At 39.1% G+C, this 20,936-nt stretch overlaps 1 protein-coding gene across 12 annotated transcripts in view; it reads left to right on the top strand.

Moving 5' to 3' along the window:
• dlg1b (discs large MAGUK scaffold protein 1b) overlaps positions 1-20,936 on the top strand; it is a 145,601-nt gene that overhangs the window by 39,389 nt on the left and 85,276 nt on the right. For 11 of the 12 annotated variants that reach the window (XM_052133254.1, XM_052133252.1, XM_052133251.1 and 8 more), the window contains exon 4: positions 18,512-18,679. In XM_052133254.1, the coding sequence (XP_051989214.1) occupies positions 18,512-18,679 (168 nt within the window). Of the gene's footprint in view, positions 1-7,470; positions 8,060-18,511; positions 18,680-20,936 lie in introns of those variants that run through there. The other variant, XM_052133253.1, reaches the window with a different exon arrangement.

Below are 20,936 nucleotides of genomic sequence, written 5' to 3'. Positions count from 1 at the left end.
ATTTCATGATCCCCTAAGGCAGGGGTTCTCAACCTTTTGCAAGCTGGGCCCCCCCAAAGCTGGTTCATTGCAGTTGGGGCCCCTGTGCCCCCCCGCCCCATGCTTTATTGTTGTTGTTATTATTATTATTATTATAATTGGCAGTAGCACCAGACTTCTAATGTGAGCTTGCAGGCATTATTATTATTATTATGAGTAGTAGTAGGCCTATCATCATTACTAGGCTATTGCTATATAATTATATGAGGTTACATGATTTATTGTTGTTATTGTTATTATTATTATTATTATTGTCATCATCAGTAGGCCTATTATCATTACTAGGCTATTGCTATAATTGGGAATTGGCACCAGACCTCTGATATTAATTTATGCTTTATTATTGTTATTATTACTAGGCCTAATAGTAGGCATCATCTGCATTTTTTACAGAAGCTTGCTGGTAGGTGATGTTAATGTGAGACCTGAGCCTGCTTTGCCTTGCAAAGATCCTCAATTCGTGGCTCAATGTTTGATAAACATAGCCTCAAATCATCCTCGATTTGTGCATGATTGCGGAATTTCGTTTTGAGTGCAGTCATTTTTGAGAATCCTGCCTCACACAAATATGTCGACGCGAAAGGAAGGAGAATCTTCAAGGCGACGTCACAGAGTTCAGGGTATTCCTGCATCAATGCTGCCCAGAATGACGAAAGAGGGCAGGAGCTAAAGAGTTCCTTCAGTCTACTGTCACTCTTCAGCTCAATAAGCTGTTCCTGCATATCAATTGATAGCTCGTTTGCTGTGCACACAAACGGATCACAAACCCACGCAAAAGAGCGATAATCCTCTTTAAAGTACGTCGCAAATTGTTTTCTCATTGCTGACAGGTGCTCAGACGCTGATTGAAATAGGGAGGAGAAATCGTGTGACGTGCCTGCATCAGTGATAAAGTCTGCAAGGCTGGGGAACATGTCGCAGTTCCCTCGACTGATGCAGCCATGCCAGAGGTCTAGTTTTTGTGTGAAGGCGTGCACTTTGTCTGCAAGGAGCAAAATATGAGTTTCGCGGCCTTGCAAAGACAGGTTGAAATCAAACAAATGAGCGCCGTTTTCTAAAGTCTATGAGCGCAGCACACACAAATAAACTAAATTGACATACTGCAGTTAAATTTCAAAATGTGGTGTTTTTATATTTATAACATTTGAATACAGTTCAGCAACATACATCACGACCTGACGACCAAGAGAGCTGACAATTGACCATCACTTAATTTACCATCACCTCACGATTGAAAATGTGACACTGATTTCATATGACAGTTCAACAAACAAGTTAATAATATTAAGTCACTTACATTTTAGACGAAATAATGACTGTTTTGGTCTATTTTAGCAGCTGAAAATAGATCCGATGAATCCAAACAAAGATCACAGCATAGCCATAGCGCATCTCACAGCAATACTCAATCGTGTTTTGAATGATTCAGTGTTGTGAACGAATCGGTTGAGTCAAAGATTCAATGACCCATTCACAAACATCTGTCTCATTCTTGATGAATCGGCTGTTTGAACGAATCGTTTGAATGAACGACTCAATGACTCGCTTAATGAAACCGCTTATGCTTATCACCTGCATTTGCGCTCACTATCGACAAACCAGTCAAATTTGTTCAAAACTTTTTTTTAAAAATCAGTCCAACCACATTTTAATTTTTATTCAGGAGTTATGTATATACAAAACTATAACTTTTTATGACAGTAGTTTAGTGATAAAAAAAATGTGCCCAAAAAATTATTTTTTCCAGTTTTTTTCCCCTTCCATCGTAGCCTACTCGCGCCCCTGGGAGAGTGGGGGGGCGCGCCCCACCGGTTGAGAACCACTGCCCTTGTGACTGTGCACCACTGCAGATCTAGTGCTGACTGACAACACGGCCCACGAAAGTGCAATGAAGACAAGTCCATTATTGGTTTTGTGATATGTCTTACCTACCGTTTAGAAATAAGAATTTGATTAAAAATAAATTGCTTTTAATAAGAGGGTATATTAAGCCTGCTGTGTTACAGTGCTGGAGTAATGGAAAGAAGTGTGCTAAATTGTGTTTCAGGGTGAGTGCTTTCATGTTCATTAGTGGCAGAAAACTTAAAATGATTTAGTGTAATTGTTTATAATGAAATATACCCCCCTTAGACAGTCAGAACAATCTGTACCATAGTAGTGCTAGGTGATTTATTGAATATTTACTAGGGATGTCCCGATCCGATACCTAGATCGGTATCGCTTCGATACTGACGTTTTTAGACAGATCGGGTATCGGTCCGACGAGCCCGACACTCTGTGTTAGTCATGTTCATTACTGTCAAGCTTAAAAAATGACATAAAAGAACTGTTAAAACACCATTAAAGCGGTTCATATGACTAGTGCATTTTATTCAAAGCCACTTGAAGCCACGTGATAGCTCTGTGAATTGCAATAGGCTGTGTTTAATAAGTAAACATATGCTCTTGCACACCCAGCTTCAGCGCGGTAGTGAATGGTGGTTTTACACACGCGCACGGCTATTTATAGCCTTCACACGTGCACAATATTTGTAGCGCTACAAACGAACATCTCAGATATAGATGCTCAGCAGTTCGGTTCACTTATAATATGGACTTAGAAAGGCACTGGAGGTGCATTTAACCAGAAGCGAATTAAACTGTGAATAAAAAGGGTGAGGGTTTAAAAGTTAAAGCTGTCATGGGAGACTCACGGAGAGGAAGAGATATGAACTCAGTAGCTGGGTTTATTGAGCAGAGGATTGAAACAGTGATGTAAACATTGAGGCAAACAGCAGGTAAGTAATATCCAGACAGTGTATAGATATGATGAAAGAGATAACTCAAAACAATTTTATGATACATGCAGGCAATAATGAAGACACATGATTGACATAGTAGAAAGTTCTGGAGTCTCAGAAATACTATCGATGAGAACAGGCACAGAGTGAGAAAGTGTGTGTGCGCGTGCGTGAAAGCAGGGTATTTATGCAGTCATTGATTAGCCACTAATGATATGCAGGTGCGTGTAATCAGAACTCAGGGAGTGCCAGTATGCTAGTTAATAATAAAGTGTTTCTTAAGCTATACATTTATATTGAAATAATGTGTAGTTAACAGTTTGTGTTTCTTTACATAGCCTATTAAAGAGTACACCCAATTATTTCCACACAATACTGTAAAGATATTATAAACCGATTATGTAAAACAACAACACTGTATCGGATCGGGATCGGTATCGGCTAATACTGAGATTTACGCTATCGGAATCGGATCGGAAGTGGAAAAAGTGGTATCGGGACATCCCTAATATTTACAATACAATTGCCATGATTTTACTGATGAAATAAAATTAAACAATATTGTGAGTATTGCGATTTGATTTTAATGTGCATTTATTTGGCTATTAAGTTTCATAAAGAGCATTAGTAGACTAATTTCATGATCCATGATTGCACAATGAATCAAAATAACATCAAAATCGCGATGTGGTTAGTAAATTGCTAAAGGTGTTGATTAAAGACAGACACGTGCTTGAGAATATGTGGCTGATGCACTGTACTGTGCATGCGTGGAGCTTATGGGCTCCTGTTTTTAGCACTTTTAGAGCATTCACATGCATTGCAAAATAAAAGTACTGCAAATTCAAGAAAACAAATTATTATACAAATCTACAAACGTGGCACAGTATAACAGAAAAAGAGGTGTTGACATCGTTTCACCAGATGCAGGACATTGTAAACTGTCACACTGACTCTGCACTCAGTGTCAAAATAAAAGCCCCAAGAAAGAGGAATTAGAAAGGACAGAAATATATTATTAATTCTCAAAATAATAATGATGATTCAGTAGTATATTATATTAAAGGGGTCATGACATGAGAAACCAAATTTGCCTTGATCTTTTGGTATATAAGAGGTCTTTGTATCATTAAAACGTCCTGCAAGTTTAATATTTTAAGACGTCCTCCCCATTCTAAACGAATCATTTATTTAATCAAGCTCAAAATACAGCTCGTTCTGGATTCATGGTTAGAAGTGACGTGACGGTTAGAAGTGACGCACCAGCGTTTGCATATGACCGCCTCCAGCACAAGATAACTACGCTTTAAGCGCAAGACAACTACGCTCATTTCAGATCGCCGTCGCCTCACAAGTGTTCAGTCGATGGACAGCGAGCTCTGACAGAGACTACTTGTGCACAGGAAAATTACGATGCCACACAGATGTGCTGTTCCTGGCTGTGGTCAAACAAAACCTCTGAATAAGCTGTCGAAAGATCCAGACGCCAGGGAAAAATGGATGCAGTTTATTTTTGCGGACGTCCCAGTCACGGCAGTGTTAACTTAAGCGTTTGTTCTGTACATTTTAAGGATGACTGTTTTGAGAACAAATCTCAATATGATGCTGGCTTTGCCAGAAAACTGTTGCTCAAAGATAAGTCCGTGCCGACTATTCTGGGAACAACGACGACGCAAACTGTAAGTAATCTATTTTAAACTTTAAACTACTTTTTAAAGCGCAATTTCATTCATTATGAATAATCACAGTGTTTTTACTTAGTTTACTTGCATATTGTTCTGGCTGGAGGCGTCAATAATTGATACATAGGCACTGACGTTAGCCAATCATAATAGTGGGCGTTAACACTGAAGTCTTAAATGGAAAACGCCCCCAAAACAGACTGTTTGAATCAGAGGATGAGAAACAGGGTGGGAAAAGGTCATAAATCACTAGATTTTAAAAGTTTTTCTTAAAAAAAAATATATTAATACTATAATTGCACCTAAGGGAACATAATAACACAATAAAAAAACCCATGTCATGACCCCTTTAATAAACTTGAATGGATCCCACAGTAATAATTTAGTTTTATGTAATATTCTACTGGCAGGGTATCCGCGGGGTCTTGAAAAGTATTAAAAGGTGATAAATCAATTTTGGGAAAATTAAGACCCTTAAAAAGTATTAAAGTCTTATCACGGCTTTATAAAGTCTTAAATTTTGAAAGTATTTTTTTCTGAATTAGCTGTCCAACAGTTTGAGTCCCAAAAACATCGTAAAAGTGTGTGAATTTAGTCATTTTTATTAAAAAAACGAACAGGTACATAAAAAACTAGGCTATTGTGGGTGTGTTCGTAAATTGCCTCTGAGAGCACCAGAGCGGGCAGGCGGTGGAAGTTCAAAAGCACAATGTACGCTCTGGCGTTCCCAGTGCGTACATCTCACTACAATAGAGACAGGTGTTAGTCATTATTCGGCTCAGGTGTATGTGCCCTTACCGCTCGCTCTCTCCTGACGGACGCTCGACTAGGGTTGCAGCGGTATACCGGTTTCACGGTATACCACGGTATGAAAATTTACTAGCTCCAGGTTTACTTCTCTCCCACTCTGTACAAAACATAGTTGAATATCAAACCATACTTTCCTTACAAGCTTTATGTGTGTGTAAGATTAAAGTGTAGGTGCATATCTAAATATCTCCAGGTTGGACTCAGTAATACAGAGCTGATGAACACTGGTGACCCTTTCGGTTTTTTTTTCCTGTATCACTTCATTGGCTGGCATTGCATGACTTGATGATGTTGTGTTTTGTGGTGTTGTCTATATTCACATCCAGAGGTCATTTGGCATAAATCTCTCGGAGAACAGTAGAGTGGGCGCATTAATATAGAATGGTGATTAACAGTGGTATTGTATAAGGTGTATATTTTTACTGCCATATACACAATGCTGAATATTATTTTTCACAAATGGGTAGAAACTAGGGCTTTTTATAGATTACAACTTTTAATCGATTTAATTACATGATATGTGAGTAATTAATCAAATTAACAGCAATTTATCACATTTATAAATATTTGCTGTGAAAGCCCTCCAAATAACTAATAAATTAATAACAATAATATATAATGATCAAATAATTATAAATAGTTTTATTTAATTATAAGAATATTATATACGTATATTATAAAAACAATTTATTCAAATGTATTACAGTATTGTACCAGAAAAGTAAAGCATTAATTATACAAAAAGTGTCTTTAGAAGGCAGTATTTTTCCATATTTCCATATTAACATTATTTTCTCATTAGCCTACAGTCCACAGCAATCTATATTGCATTTGAATTAGTCAATCTGTCAGAGATATATTTATTATAAGGGCTTTTCGAAGGAAGTCTCAATGTAAACGTGCTTCAAATGAACTGTTTTAGAACGCTTTGGTTGCATCGCACCATAAACGCAGTGTTTTTAGGTTGCTGTGTCAAGTTAAACGTGGTTTGAACATGTCGAGATCCGTGCATTCGGAATTGCGCTCCGTCCAACTGTGTTTAAATGCAAGAATGCATTCTCATCTTGCATGTAGTGTCAAGCAAGCCTGTGGCTTGTTCTACAGTTGCGCTTTGCGCATATAGCTTGAGTTTTGCTTACTGCCCCCTGCTGAAAACAGGTGGTACTTCAAGCTTGAATTGCTGCTATATGGTTTTAGCAATTATGGCAAAATTAACAACATAATACATTAATACATCATTAAACTTAATGATTAAATTTATCTGACACACAAAAATATATTGCTAAAAATAAAATGTTTTTGCTGGGGCAATAATATAGGCAGGGAAAGTACCTGTAGAAAATGTGCGCACCAATGTTGGTGTACTGGATGAAGAGGATTTCATTAACGGGAAGGATTAGATTATCTCACTATATTGCTACATCCCTATTCGCTTGACTGCTGATTTAAAATTTTCCTCAAGCAAAGTCATCTGAGAGATCTTTGTCATTGGAGACCCTCCCCACTTTACTGGCCTTATTGCCCAATGACCTGTTTCGTCCTGTGTGACTGTTCCACAGACATCATAATAGAGATTAAAATGGGGAATTTAGAGGAATAATTGACTTAAATGAGCTTGAGTAGCTCTCGGTATGGTGCTGTCATAGGTCACTTTCTCCATATTGTATGGATTCTATAAATATTTCTCAAAAGGTCACAGGCAGACTGTCCAGTCAGCTGCCAAAGACATTCTTTTGTCTTATTGGCCAGTCTCAGGGCTCCCCCTACTTCTTGTCTCTTTTCTCTCTCCACTGTGTAAACGTGCAGGAAGACACTTTATTATTGTTCCTCCTCAATGGAAGGCTACGCTCCCTTAAGTTGGTAATTTTCTGTTGTTAACTGCTTTAGATTTTAGATTTTTTTTTTTATTTCCATCAAAAAGGGTGATGTTAAGGACCCACATGGAGAATGAGATGGAGAGAGAGACTCAACCCAACTCCTCTCTGACGAAGTCCATGTGACAAACCCCACGCGCTGCAACAGCTTTAATGTTCCCTCCCTCCCCTCTCATCTATCCTCCTCTTCCCTCATTCTTCTCACTACTCACTGCTCGTTGTGCTCACTGTGGCATTCTTCATCTTTCTTATGGAGAAGAGCCAGTGGTCTGATGTGATGGAGAAGCTTTAACCAAAAGAACTGAAATCTGGACATCACATATGCAAACAGACATACTGACTTGCACACTTGGGGCCTCTGTGTTAACGTCTCCACTCTGACAGACAGCTGTGAGACCGCTCGTCAAGAAGAAGGACGGAGCGTGGAAGACCGGTAGGAGACAGAGGTTGTTTATTGTGAGCAAGTGAAGCAAAAGAGACTGAGCGGACAAAAAGAGCAGTAGCGACAGAGAGGTGGGAGTGTGAAAAACTCGCTGGATGAAGGAAGCAGACTGGCTGTCCCTTCCCTGGCGTGATGGAGTGAGACGAGGAATGAGGGTGGATGGTCAGAGCGGGGAGCAGCAGCAGCAGTGGAGGGGCAGGAGGAGGAGGATTTGCAGGGGGAGGTGGTGGAGCCGGAGGTGGCCGGAGAGGCAGGAGCAAGTATCGCTTGCGGCGGCGAGTCTCCGGCTCCTCGGTGGCCGAGCGGCTCAGCTGCCATAGTAGCGAGAAAATGTCGCCCAGCATCAAGAATTTGGACTGCTTCTCACCCATGCTGTGCCACTGCAAAGTGGCCTGTACCAACAGCACCATCTCACTCATGTTTGGATGCAAGGTGGGTGGTAGAGATAAATGACAGACTTTAAGAGTCTGTACAGCTTTTACCTTCAGGTGTAGCCAAGAGTTCACACTTTCTTCTAATGAGCTGTGAGGAAACAATTATAGAAAGAGCAAGTCTAAACTCTGAGGCACACTGTAATCAGCTTGATGAGAAACGAGAAGTTGTCTTATGTTGCCTATGCAGGAGCTCTCGGTTTAGTAGTTGTAATTGTTGACTGCTGGTATAAAGGCACTCTAAGCACACTAAACCAAGAGCTGTCAGTGCATATATCAGGTATGTGTTTTCCCCTATTCACAGCTCTTTCTCTTTTAATCAGTCATTGGCTTATCTCTGTTCTGACTGTAGTTAACTCTCTCTGCTCTCCAGTAATCACACTCTCTACACCGATGGAGAGTGCATTTCATTGAATTAGCTCAGAGTAAATCCTTTGGGTCCTTAATGAGAGTGTGTCACTGTAATCTGTTAGCTCTGGCATTAACACAGCATAAGAACCTCCTGATCCTAACAGTTGAGTAACTGGGTTCACTTAACCAGAATCACATGCATGAAACGTGTTGATTTGTTTTGATGCTGAACTATTGCACATTATGTGTTACGGTGTGATTGCTGCATTGTATTTCAAACTTTTCTAAATTGTTGATGCTTTTGAGTGGCTTATCATGGGTGGATTATAACGTTTTTCATACACGTCCATGATTTTTATTTTTAATATGAAATTAAATTATTGTGTAGTGACTCTCTAATCTCCCACAATATTCTGTCACTGGCAGAACATTTGGCAGTGTTTATCCAGAGCCCTTTCGTCCTCTGCTTTGATTACTGTCTGTATGTTGCCATATGGTGTCCCATGCCACTTCAAACCATGGCATAAACCTCTTAAATCCTTGATGCGCAGCCCATAGGATCTGCTCTGCTTGGGATTGAATTTGAATTAGAATGCATTGTTAATTTGCTTAAACTCCGTCAGTGAGTTCTCCTAAGTTTCCATCCAACAAATTTGATGCTAATTTTTAAACTGCGCATGAGAAAACCTGAATGGAAATGCTTGTTACGCGACTAAACCCTCAAAATCTGCTCAAAAGTTTATGCGCTTGGATAAGGTGAATTTTCTGAAGCTTTGCATAATTCAAAATAGGGTTACAACTAATGATTATTCTGATAATCTTTATAATTTGTATTAAGTTTAATTCAGTAAAAAAATTCACTGCAAAAAATCCTATTGTTATCATGAGGTTTTGTATTGTTTTCTTTAAAACTAGATGCATATACTTGAGAATCAACATTTTATGGGATGTCCCCTTTATCTCTCATCTCTCAATTTGGAATGCCCAATTCCCAAGTCCTCATGGCGGTGTAGTGACTCGCCTCAATCCGGGTGGCAGAGCATGAATTTCAGCTGCCTCCGCATCTGAAACGTATAAAGGTGTATTGGATATTATTTTAAAAAACAAGCCAAAAAAATACTAATCAAAAATGTATTTTGTTGCAGTGTATCATGTGCTAAGACTACTTTGTTTCACTTCGATCCATCTTTATTTCACAAAAAACAAACTCTATCTTCTTAATACAGCTGCGTATTGCAGATGTTCTTCATGATTGGGAGTGGTGGCAAGCACATAACTGTTAATCAGAAGGTCGCTGGTTCGATCCCCACAGCCACCACAATTGTGTCTCAAGGCACTTAACTCCAGGTTGTTCCGGGGGGATTGTCCCTTTAATAAATGCACTGTACGTCGCTTTGGATAAAAGCATCTGCCAAATGCGTAAATGTAAATATGTTATAATTAAATTCGTCGTGAGCGTCACGTTATAATATAGTAGATTGGGTCACTTCACGTGACTCAGAAATGCGGTACTGACCTCACAGGGAAATGACAGTTTTGGAGTTTGTTTATTTACATTAAGAACTTTAAGAAAGGATGTATTAAAAAGGAAACACCCTGGCATTAAAACTTTAGACAAACTAACATGCAATTTTTGCTTAAGTGGAATGCCAGATCCAGCTCTGCTTTATTTTATGATGACACTGCTTCTGTATTTACTTGTATTTTTGCAATATAATTCCCTCATACTTTGCAATCTACATCACCTCTTAGGCTGTTAGGAAAGTTTGGAGTGTATTTGGACTGTGAGCTGTGTGTTCTTCCTTTCCTCAATCAGGCATGTGCTGCAGTTCTGCTCTCATGCCATCATTAGAGTTTCATATGATCTCATGTTACGTTAAATGAGATCAAACAACTATTAGACAACAAAAATATGTGTCGACAATATTTTGTTGATGTTGTTGATAAAATCAACTATTCGTTTAAGCTCCCATTCAAAATGTGCATTATAAACAATTACCTGTTATGACCATTTGTAATGTGCGATGGTAATGCACGCATCGGCTGGTATAGGTGCGCAATAGCTTGATGTGACTGGCCCAATGAAAGGCCCATCCTTGACAGACAATTCTTCAAAGATAGCTCTGATTACAATAGAACTCTTCCCGTTCAGGTGTTCCATGATACAAGATAATGTGAATAATACAGTTTATTGAAGTGCTCAATGTTTCGCAATTTGTTTTGTCAAATTTTCAGAAATGCGCATACAAAAAGAGCAAAACACTGCAATGGAAACCGAGCTATTGTGGACTAATGATTATCAGAGCCTGTTTTCATAAAGTCATAAAAATTAAACGATAACACTTTACTATAAGGTTCCTTTTGTTAACATTGTTTAACAACATTAGTTACCATGAGCTAACAATGGACAATACTTATTAAGCATTTATTAATCTTAGTTAATTTTAATTTCTAAATATAGTAATAAATTAATTAACATTAGTTAATGCACTATGAACTAACATGAACTAACAATGAACAGTAGTGTTTTTATTAACTAACAAAGATTAATAAATTATCCATCCATCCATCCATCTTCAACCGCTTAATAAATTATGTACAAACAAATTGTTAATTGTTTGTTCCTGATGCATTAACTAATGCTAGCGAATGGAATGGAAACTTATTGGTAAGTGTTACATATTAAACTGACTAGTGCAAAATTTGGTTCGAAACTGCTGCTTGAGTAAATGCTAACTTCTTGGTCAACTGTCCTTTGTTCCAGAACAAACTGGCCGAGAGTACAGCTTCTATTTTCAATTCTCAAGAAAGATGGGCGTTTATGGTGGCTTTATTAGCCTCCCTGTCTCTTTCTCTTACTCTCTCTTCCTTGATCCATTGATTTAACCATGGCAAAACCAAGCTATGTGGTGCAATTTTTCACCCGCACATCTCACCATGGTGAGCCGGTGGAAAACATACACTTCCCATTCCATCTCTCTCTGTGTAGAGTCAACCTTCTCTGGTCAACTGCTCATAAAATTCCTCTTGTGCTCTTTACCATTCCCTTCTAAGAGGCCATTAAGACAGAGGGCAGTCTTGCATTAAAAAAGCTAAACACAGCACAACTAATGGAACACAATGCAGGTGTCTCAAGACAAGTTTTTATAAGTTGAAGTTCTTTTAACTTGACTCATCTATTATAGATCTCCAAGGCTTATATCGATCAAATCTACTCTCATTTTGTTACATCATTTCCACTGGATGCCTTCCTATATAATTGGGGAGAAAACAGTCTGTTTACTGGATTTCTTTATCCTAATCCTTGAAGCTGAGCTTATGTTCTAGTGAGTGGGATGTTGCTAGTGTAATTTGGAGAATACCTCAGAGACATGTAAACTAGTTCTAACACTAAATGCTAACTTCACTTTCTTCAGATATTGCTAACTGATAAATGATGAAAGCAGCTTGCTCTTGAAAGAAATTTCTAATAGTCACTTTCTTTCTCTAGTAAACATGTTTATTGGAAAACTTGATGCGCTATTCAATTGTGGCAGGCCGGAGGGCGAGGCCGGGTCGTGATCCTACACACCTGGTCCCGTATTAGGCTAATCAAGCCTCCCGAGAGGGATAAAGGTTGACTGCAGAGGATCGTGCGGGAGAGAGAGAGATCGTTTACGGACATGTCTGTCATGTGTGTTCTCGCCACTACCGTCCACCCCAACGGAGCAGCCATGGCCATCTGCCAGGGGACGAGGAGCCCAGCCGCCTGAAAGAGGACGATGGCCTCCGACCGCGAGGGGAGAAGGGGCTCCTAACCGACTGCCTGGAGCAGTCAGGGCCGCTGCCAGGGGCGCAGGAGTTGCCTACCGGCCGCTGAAACACCCGCGAGCGGGGAGGGGTTCACTGCCGACCGCCTGGAGCGGGAGAACCGCTGCCAGGGGCGGGGGAGACCCCCTCTGTTCCCCAAGAACGCGGCGAGGCGTTCCGTCCGCCAGGGGCTGGAGGTCTGCCTCTGATCCGCCCGGAGAGGCGATGCTGTCCTCCGATAGAGGATGGAGGAGTGGCCGAAAAACAAGCTACGGCGTATCGGAGAACTGGCGAGTAAGAGGTTTTTTCCCCCCATCTCTCTCTCTCCTCTCTCTCTCTCTCTCTCTCTCTCACTGTCGCTCTGCGTTGGCCTTTTCCCTCTCTTTTGAATTTTACAGTGTTTTTTTTTGGGGGGGGTGGGGGTACTACACTTGTACAGGAAGTACCCCCACAGTTTAATAATTTCTGATTCCCTCCCCTTGTCCCCTCTCTCGTCCAGGTAGACGGGGATGACCTGCCAGCAGACGGGGCTTACGGCACGCCCTCCCCCAGGGAGGGGGTGTACGTCATGCTGGAGGCTCCCCAGCCTGAGAGAAGGAGGGAGGAATGTGGGAGGGTGGGGCCGGATTAGGATAAAGAAATCCAGTAAACAGACTGTTTTCTCCCCAATTATATAGGAAGGCATCCAGTGGAAATGATGTAACAAAATGATAAAGGTCGACTGCAGAGGATTGTGCGGGAGAGAGAGATTGTTTACGGACATGTCTGTCGTGTGTATACGTTTTATATTAAAAATATTATTTATATTATCAAGTCGGTTCTCACTTCCTCCTTTCCATTGATCTCTTTACATAAATATTTAGTATTTATTGGAGAATGAATGCCTCTTAGATTTCAGCTGGCATGTGTTTACATTTGGCAGTTGCACGTACGTTTATATTTTTATCTCTGCTCTAGTTAAAGTTTAGTACATTTCTAATTGATAGTGCTTTTGACCTTTTCTACTCAAAGGGCACAGGACTGTTAGCATACAACACGAGTTAAATCAAACAACAACAGTAGCTACCGTGTGCAGCAACGAGTACTTCACTCTATAACAACAAAAAAAAAACACCAAATGGTCTTTACAGAGATCCAAGATAAATTGAGAGATCGCAAAGGAAAAAAGAGCCTATTAGGAGATACAGCAAGAATTCATTCATGCCAGTGTTTGGTGTCCTCTGCAGCTGATCTCAGTTAGTTTTTAGATTTGCCAACTCTAAATCATGTGATTTATTTAATCAGCCAATCGTGTGGCAGCAGTGCAATGCATAAAATTATGCAAATATTGGTTAGAAGCTTCAGTTAAAGTTCACATCAACCATCAAAATAGGGAAAAATTTGATCTCTGTGGTTTCGCCTGTGGCATGATTGTTGGTGCCAGACAGGGTGGCTTGAGTATTTCTTTAACTGCTGATCTCCAGGGATTTTCACACACAACCGTCTCTAGAATTTACTCAGAATGGTGCCAATAACAAAAATCTTCAAGTGAGTGGCAGTTATGCTGAAGGAAATGCCTTGTTGATGAGAGAGGTCAACAGAGAATGTCCAGACTGGTTCGAGCTTACAGATAGGCTACGGTCACTCTGATAACCCCTCTGTACAATTATAGTGAAGTTTATTTGGACCATATTGTTTCTAATAAAGTGCTTAGTGAGTGTATTTTGTATATTGTTTTGTCAAGTAAAGGGATTTTTGACCAGCTACTTACTGAGTTATGTAATACATGAAAGACATAAACATAATATTATATGCTTTGAAAAAAATCCAAATATAACCATCTGCTACTCCAATGTAAATAATTCAAATTTTACAGTTTGTAGAACAAGTTAAGACAAATTTAAATGTCATCTTGAGCATTGATGTTGTCCCTGGCAATCTTGTTGAGTAATGTAATAACATTGGATTGCATTTTTCTGTATGTTTAAATATGTCCTCAAAAACAGAAGTAAAAGCTGTACACAAACACTGTGACATGCCATATTTGTTTATGGACAGGTGAGATAGTCACGTAAAACTGCCACTTAACCCATTACGCCAACATTCTGGTTTCAGTGGAAAAGAGCGGCTGGATTGGCTTGGTTGATAACCAGCCGAGGACAGAGAACCATCACAATTTCGGTGGAAAAGGTCTACCATAGACTTGGGGGTGGGCTCTTTTAACTGGGTCCAGATAGCAACCATCCAGAAAAACCTCTCAAACACATAGCAACATAGTAAAAACCACTCAAAACACCTTAGCATTAGCGACTGCATTACAACACCTTGGCAACCACCCGCAACACCCTAGCATTGTGGTGTAGACTTTTGCATTGGCAAGGACCACTCATTATTTATTTACCTAAAGTAAAAATCTAGTTCTCTTTGTGGGCTTACAAACTTTTAAGGTGTTTGTTTCTTAAATTTCTTTAAATATATTTTCTGGTTATTATAATTTTTTTAACGTTTCATCTAATCAAACTAAAGCTTGTGGCTTAATAGACTTTTTGGGCATTTCATATTACTGACAAATTTACATTTAAAGTAGTTTTTTGCTGTAAGTGGCCTCATTTTATGCTGTGGATGTTGGCACAGAATGCAGAGATGGAAACTATAGGCTTGTAGAAAAATTGTGTGTTTGTATTCCAGTTTTCAGTGCTGGAGTATCAGGTATGTCCCAGGAAAGCTCCAGATTGAATAGAGAGCAGCCTACCTCAGTCAGAGAGGGCCATGACTCAATGATGAGTGGTCGTGGTTGCCAGGAGATCCTCCTCCTCATGCGCTCATCAGGGAAGACTGTGAGCTGTCCTCTTCTGTCATGTGCTTCATCCCACCTGCTCAAAACACACTAAACACTTACAAATCAATATTAATGATAGGAATTCTTGATGCTAGTCTTGCTGATATATCCATTTATGGATGTTCAGAGAGAATTACGTAACAGGGCAGTTTTGTGTGGGAAAAACAAAATAACCCAAGCTCTGTGAACATACAAAAAGTGAGAGGTACATTTTAAACCCTGAATAACCCTGATTTTCAAACACAGCTTTCATGTGTCTTGGCATGCTCTCTACCAGTCTTTCACATTGCTGTTGGGTGACTTTATACCACTCCTGGCACAAAAATTCAAGCAACTCTGCTTTGTTTGATGGCTTGAGCAATCCATCTTCCTCTTGATCACATTCCAGAGGTTTTCAATGGGGTTCAGGTCTGGAGATTGGGCTTAATGTTGCTGTCAAAGTGAACCAGATAGAAGTATTTAACTTTTAAAATGTACACATTTTCTTATAGGGGGAGCATGCCCCCTGACCCCCTTAGATACTTTTTCTGGTTATTATTGGAATTTTGGTTGCACAATAAACTGGTTTTGGGATTTTATTCATTTTGGACTCTTGTAGCCTAAATGTCTGCGCCTGACATAGTAAGAAAAGACTAAGAAATCTTTGATCTTTCTAAATAGATAGAAAATATACCAACCAATTAAAAGTTTATCTGCCTTTTTCACCACCTTAATTATCGGTATTGGCAAAATCCACTATCCGTCGACTCTGTATTTAAGTGCTGTCATGGATTTTATAGAAAATATTATTGTTTATACACATGCGCACTAATACTAAAACAAGATTTTTTTGACAGCCATGTTTCAAGGTTTCAAAAGAGAGGTCAAAGGACACTTTGTTATCAGTAAGCATTTTCCAGAAAGACAAAGAATTCTCTGAGAAATATACAGTATATCCAACACTGCTTTTTGAATTCATAAAAGTCACATTTAAGAAGTCACTGTTTTTTAGTGACATGTTGCCTCCGTATCCTACTAACTTATGTCAGTGTTAAGATTGAGGAACAAATGGTCTCCGCTTTTTACTTTAACAATAATTATATGTTACAGACGTTACCGTTAATAATGCTTCATATCAAATCATATTGATATCAATGGGATAGTCAAAGAGGTTCTCCCAATGATTCAGCCACTGTAGGACACAGAGTGCTGCTGTGATTTGTGATATGATTTAAAAAATGCTTTTTTTGCTAGATATCATATTATTTGGTAAAATAAAATTTATATTCAGATTTATTTTAACGCAAATATGATGATATGATAAACATTGATCGTTTCATGTTTCTGCTGCTTGTTGCGAGCCCCACACGAGCTTGAGCACCACTGCTTCACTCAACAGAAGCAGTGAATGCAGACTATATTTTAAATCACATTTAGTTATCCTGGATGGAAGTTTTGTGATTTCAGCCATAAAAAATATCATACTGATGTCTCGAGTTCAAAGTCTGCTGGTTTCAAAGCATTTTAGATTGTTTCCCCTTTTTATAGAAGGGACAGTTTCAGAACTGTATACTATATATATAGAATATGTCATGTCCCTAATGCAGTTTTTTTTTGTGTCATTGTCAAAAATATATAAATAAATAAATAAATAGTGGTTTTTTTTTTTTACAAAGCTAATCAGTGGCTATTATTTTTCTTTAAAAAAATTTTTAATTAGCTTGTTTTTACCAAATGTGGTGTTTCCCAAAAGGTTCTTCTCAAGTTTACAATGCAACTTCATTTCCCAATCTGAACTGGAAAAACATTTTTCAGACTGGAATGTGGGGTTTAGGGAAACGCAAAATGATTCAATATACTGGTAACATTTCAAATTTTTTACTACAAATGTCACATCCAAAATTCTTGAATTGCCCATGTACTATCTTACAAAACAAGCATGTTAAAAACAGCATGTTGAAACATGGTGTGCAATATACATAATTTCCCTTTATCTGCTTAAACTGAAACGTTCTAGAATTAGGCAGCCACCATTGTTCATTTCTATTATCCAGAAACTAATTATAAACTTTGCAAATATAAAAGCTGAGTGAGTGAACCAGTTCAATAAGACTGGTGTCAGCCTTAAATAAGACTGGTTGAATCACAGGCTAACCTATAGCGAGAAGCAGTCAGTGTCTGATAAACCTGTTGCCATGGCAACTATGGCCATCCTCTTCCAGTGTGGAAATGTCTCATCAGATACCTCTCTGTTTAGGCATGTACCCTTGTATTACAGAGAATGGGGAACCCAGTCATTCTCATGAGAAAACACTATAGTAGTGCAAGAGAAGGGGTTCATTGTATTCTCTGTGTTTTGGCCAGGTGTATTAAACCATTTCCAGACTCAAAACATGAATACATGTAGACTTTTTAGACATGTAGACATTAAAAAAATAAAATAAAATAAAATAAAAATTACTAAGGCTCATCCACACTAATATGTTTTTGTTTGAAAACATCTTAATTTTGCTAAGTTTTGTCTTTCCAGACTGAGTCTGAGCTTTTCAAAAATGCTCTCCCAAATGGATACATTTGAAAACGCTGTCTTCGCATTGTAGGTCTACAGGGAAAACTGGGATATTTGAAAACGATGACACATTTGTTTTCTTGTGACCCATTCAACCCAAAACAATCAAGATGGCTGCCCACTTTGAAGCGGCGTTGTTGTGCTTGTTATCCACTTTTGATAGTGTTGTTAAAAATAAAGGTTACTTTGCACAACCTTAACATTGTATTCCTTCAAAGGCAACGGGAAGTTAACTCAGAATTGCTGTCTTGTGGCGGAACATGAGGACAATTGTGTTTTATGCTGTACAAGACTATGCTTAGTTTTTTTTACGCATGTGCAATGAGGGAATTGAAGCCTTTTTCAGACGTTTCGGTGTCGATTATCAACTTTTGGAAAACTTGGAGAGAACAAAACAGCAATGTGGACAAAGCCTTTTGAATATGAAAACGCTGTTTGCATTAAGAAGTTTTTGGGATTTATGTGGACGTAGTCTAACACATTAACAGGTTATCTCCCGTTATCATAACCTAGAAAGATTGCAATAGTTAGGCTGTGTGTTACTAGCCTATATTCATGTACAGATGAGGCCAAAAGTATTTGCTTAGTCAGTATATCCCTGTTGGTACCGACTGCTGTGCATAATTTGCTGTCAGTAATAGTGACAATGAATGTAGCATCAGTTTGTTGATTCTTTGTCTATGGACCACTTCACTGCATCTCTACTCTGTCAAAGATTACCATTATCAGCCATCCCCCAAACTAAATTATTTTTCCACACTTTTTGCACATTGCCCTGTTGTTATATGAAGACTACATACTTGCAAAATCAACACAAATTTCACTTTTATGATTGCTTGGATATTTCTTTGTCAGAAATCTTGTGTGACTCCAATATCAATGCCATCTTAGCAGAAAAATTCTCAATTCTCTTTAGCAGTCATTGACTTGTCTCATGTTCTCTGCAGAAGTACAGGCACCATGATGAAGACACAGGATCTCAACAGGAGCAAAGCTCACCCCAGCTCACTGATGAGACTCCCGGGCCTGAGCTAGTCCAGGTGGCTGAGAAGAGCCTGTCCCAGATTGAAAATGTCCATGGATATGTAGCACATGCTCACATCTCCCCAATGAAGGTAAACTAGTGATCTAGACTTGCTGATGTTTAAACTTTTGCCATGTTGTCAGTCAACTTGTTGTTCAAATTCTGCCTTGCCATACAGCTTTAACTGTACTTTTACTTTTAACTGTATGCCTCCATTTTTTTCACATGCACACAAACACACACATACTTGCTCTAATGCTTTTTGAATGGCTTGTAAAGCCAGAGAGCCATGGTACAACTTTAATACTGTCAGCCATTTTTTGCTATAAGCAATCAATATGATCAACTTTGACAAAAGCAAGATATGAGGTCTGAATGAAAAAATGTTCCCCAAATAGGAGGATTTCACTACATTGAATCTTAATCCAGAATCCACCACAGCACTTGGTTAAATGGAAATCTCATTATTACTGTGCAAAGTGCTTTATAACACATATAATCTTGGTGAATAATATGCAGAGCCCACAGGCTAATTTATAATCTGTTGTATTGCTGAATGGACAATGATCCAAATCACACTGCTTAAGGACATGAAAGACTGGCATAATCGATACAAAGAGATGTAGTCTTTCAAAGACTCTTAACATTTATTAGTTATATTGCCGGACACTTGTTTAATGATTTTAGACAGATTCTTAGAAATCTGCCCTCTCTGCATGCACAATAATGCAAACAGTTACTCTGGTACTGTGATTTGTTGTGCCTTTTTGATGATTAAGGAGGATCCATTTGATATTTGTGTACCACATGCTGTGTTTTACACCTGAACACTGTTTGCTTGTTTCATGAGATTACAGCTTGGCAGGTGTAACTCATACACTCACCTAAAGGATTATTAGGAACACCATACTAATACTGTGTTTGACCCCCTTTCGCCTTCAGAACTGCCTTAATTCTACGTGGCATTGATTCAATAAGGTGCTGAAAGCATTCTTTAGAAATGTTGGCCCATATTGATAGGATAGCATCTTGCAGTTGATGGAGATTTGTGGGATGCACATCCAGGGCACGAAGCTCCCGTTCCACCACATCCCAAAGATGCTCTATTGGGTTGAGATCTGTTGACTGTGGGGGCCATTTTAGTACAGTGAACTCATTGTCATGTTCAAGAAACCAATTTGAAATGATTCGAGCTTTGTGACATGGTGCATTATCCTGCTGGAAGTAGCCATCAGAGGATGGGTACATGGTGGCCATAAAGGGATGGACATGGTCAGAAACAATGCTCAGGTAGGCCGTGGCATTTAAACGATGCCCAATTGGCACTAAGGGGGGCCTAAAATGTGCCAAGAAAACATCCCCCACACCATTACACCACCACCACCAGCCTGCACAGTGGTAACAAGGCATGATGGATCCATGTTCTCATTCTGTTTACGCCAAATTCTAACTCTGAATGTCAACTGAATGTCTCAACAGAAATCGAGACTCATCAGACCAGGCAACATTTTTCCAGTCCTCAAATGTCCAATTTTGGTGAGCTCTTGCAAATTGTAGCCTCTTTTTCCTATTTGTAGTGGAGATGAGTGGTACCCGGTGGGGTCTTCTGCTGTTGTAGCCCATCCGCCTCAAGGTTGTGCGTGTTGTGGCTTCACAAATGCTTTGCTGCATACCTCGGTTGTAACGAGTGGTTATTTCAGTCAAAGTTGCTCTTCTATCAGCTTGAATCAGTCGGCCCATTCTCCTCTGACCTCTAGCATCAACAAGGCATTTTCAGCCCACAGGACTGCCGCGATACTGGATGTTTTTCCCTTTTCACACCATTCTTTGTAAACCCTAGAAATGGTTGTGCGTGAAAATCCCAGTAACTGAGCAGATTGTGAAATACTCAGACCGGCCCGTCTGGCACCAACAACCATGCCACGCTCAAAATTGCTTAAATCACCTTTCTTTCCCATTCTGACATTCAGTTTGGACTTCAGGAGATTGTCTTGACCAGGACCACACCCCTAAATGCATTGAAGCAACTGCCATGTGATTGGTTGGTTAGATAATTGCATTAATGAGAAATTGAACAGGTGTTCCTAATAATCCTTTAGGTGAGTGTATAGTACTCTATTTATTAGGGCTGAGTGATGGTACACAATAGTTTGGGGGATGGCTGACATGGTACATTTTATAAAAATAAACATTTAAAAAAATAGCTCAAACTATGCAGTTCAATTATAATATATTTAACAGATAAAATAATCAACAAATACTGACGTAAGCTTTAAAATAAAAGATCAACCTTGGAATTTTAAGAATTCATATCAGTATTGTTCAAATGAACATAGAAATTACGCTCT

The sequence above is a fragment of the Xyrauchen texanus genome, chromosome 9, assembly GCF_025860055.1.
Source record: "Xyrauchen texanus isolate HMW12.3.18 chromosome 9, RBS_HiC_50CHRs, whole genome shotgun sequence".
Lineage (NCBI taxonomy): Eukaryota > Metazoa > Chordata > Actinopteri > Cypriniformes > Catostomidae > Xyrauchen > Xyrauchen texanus.
The sequence above is the reverse complement of the archived record's forward strand: the minus strand, read 5'-3'. Positions and strand labels throughout refer to the sequence as shown.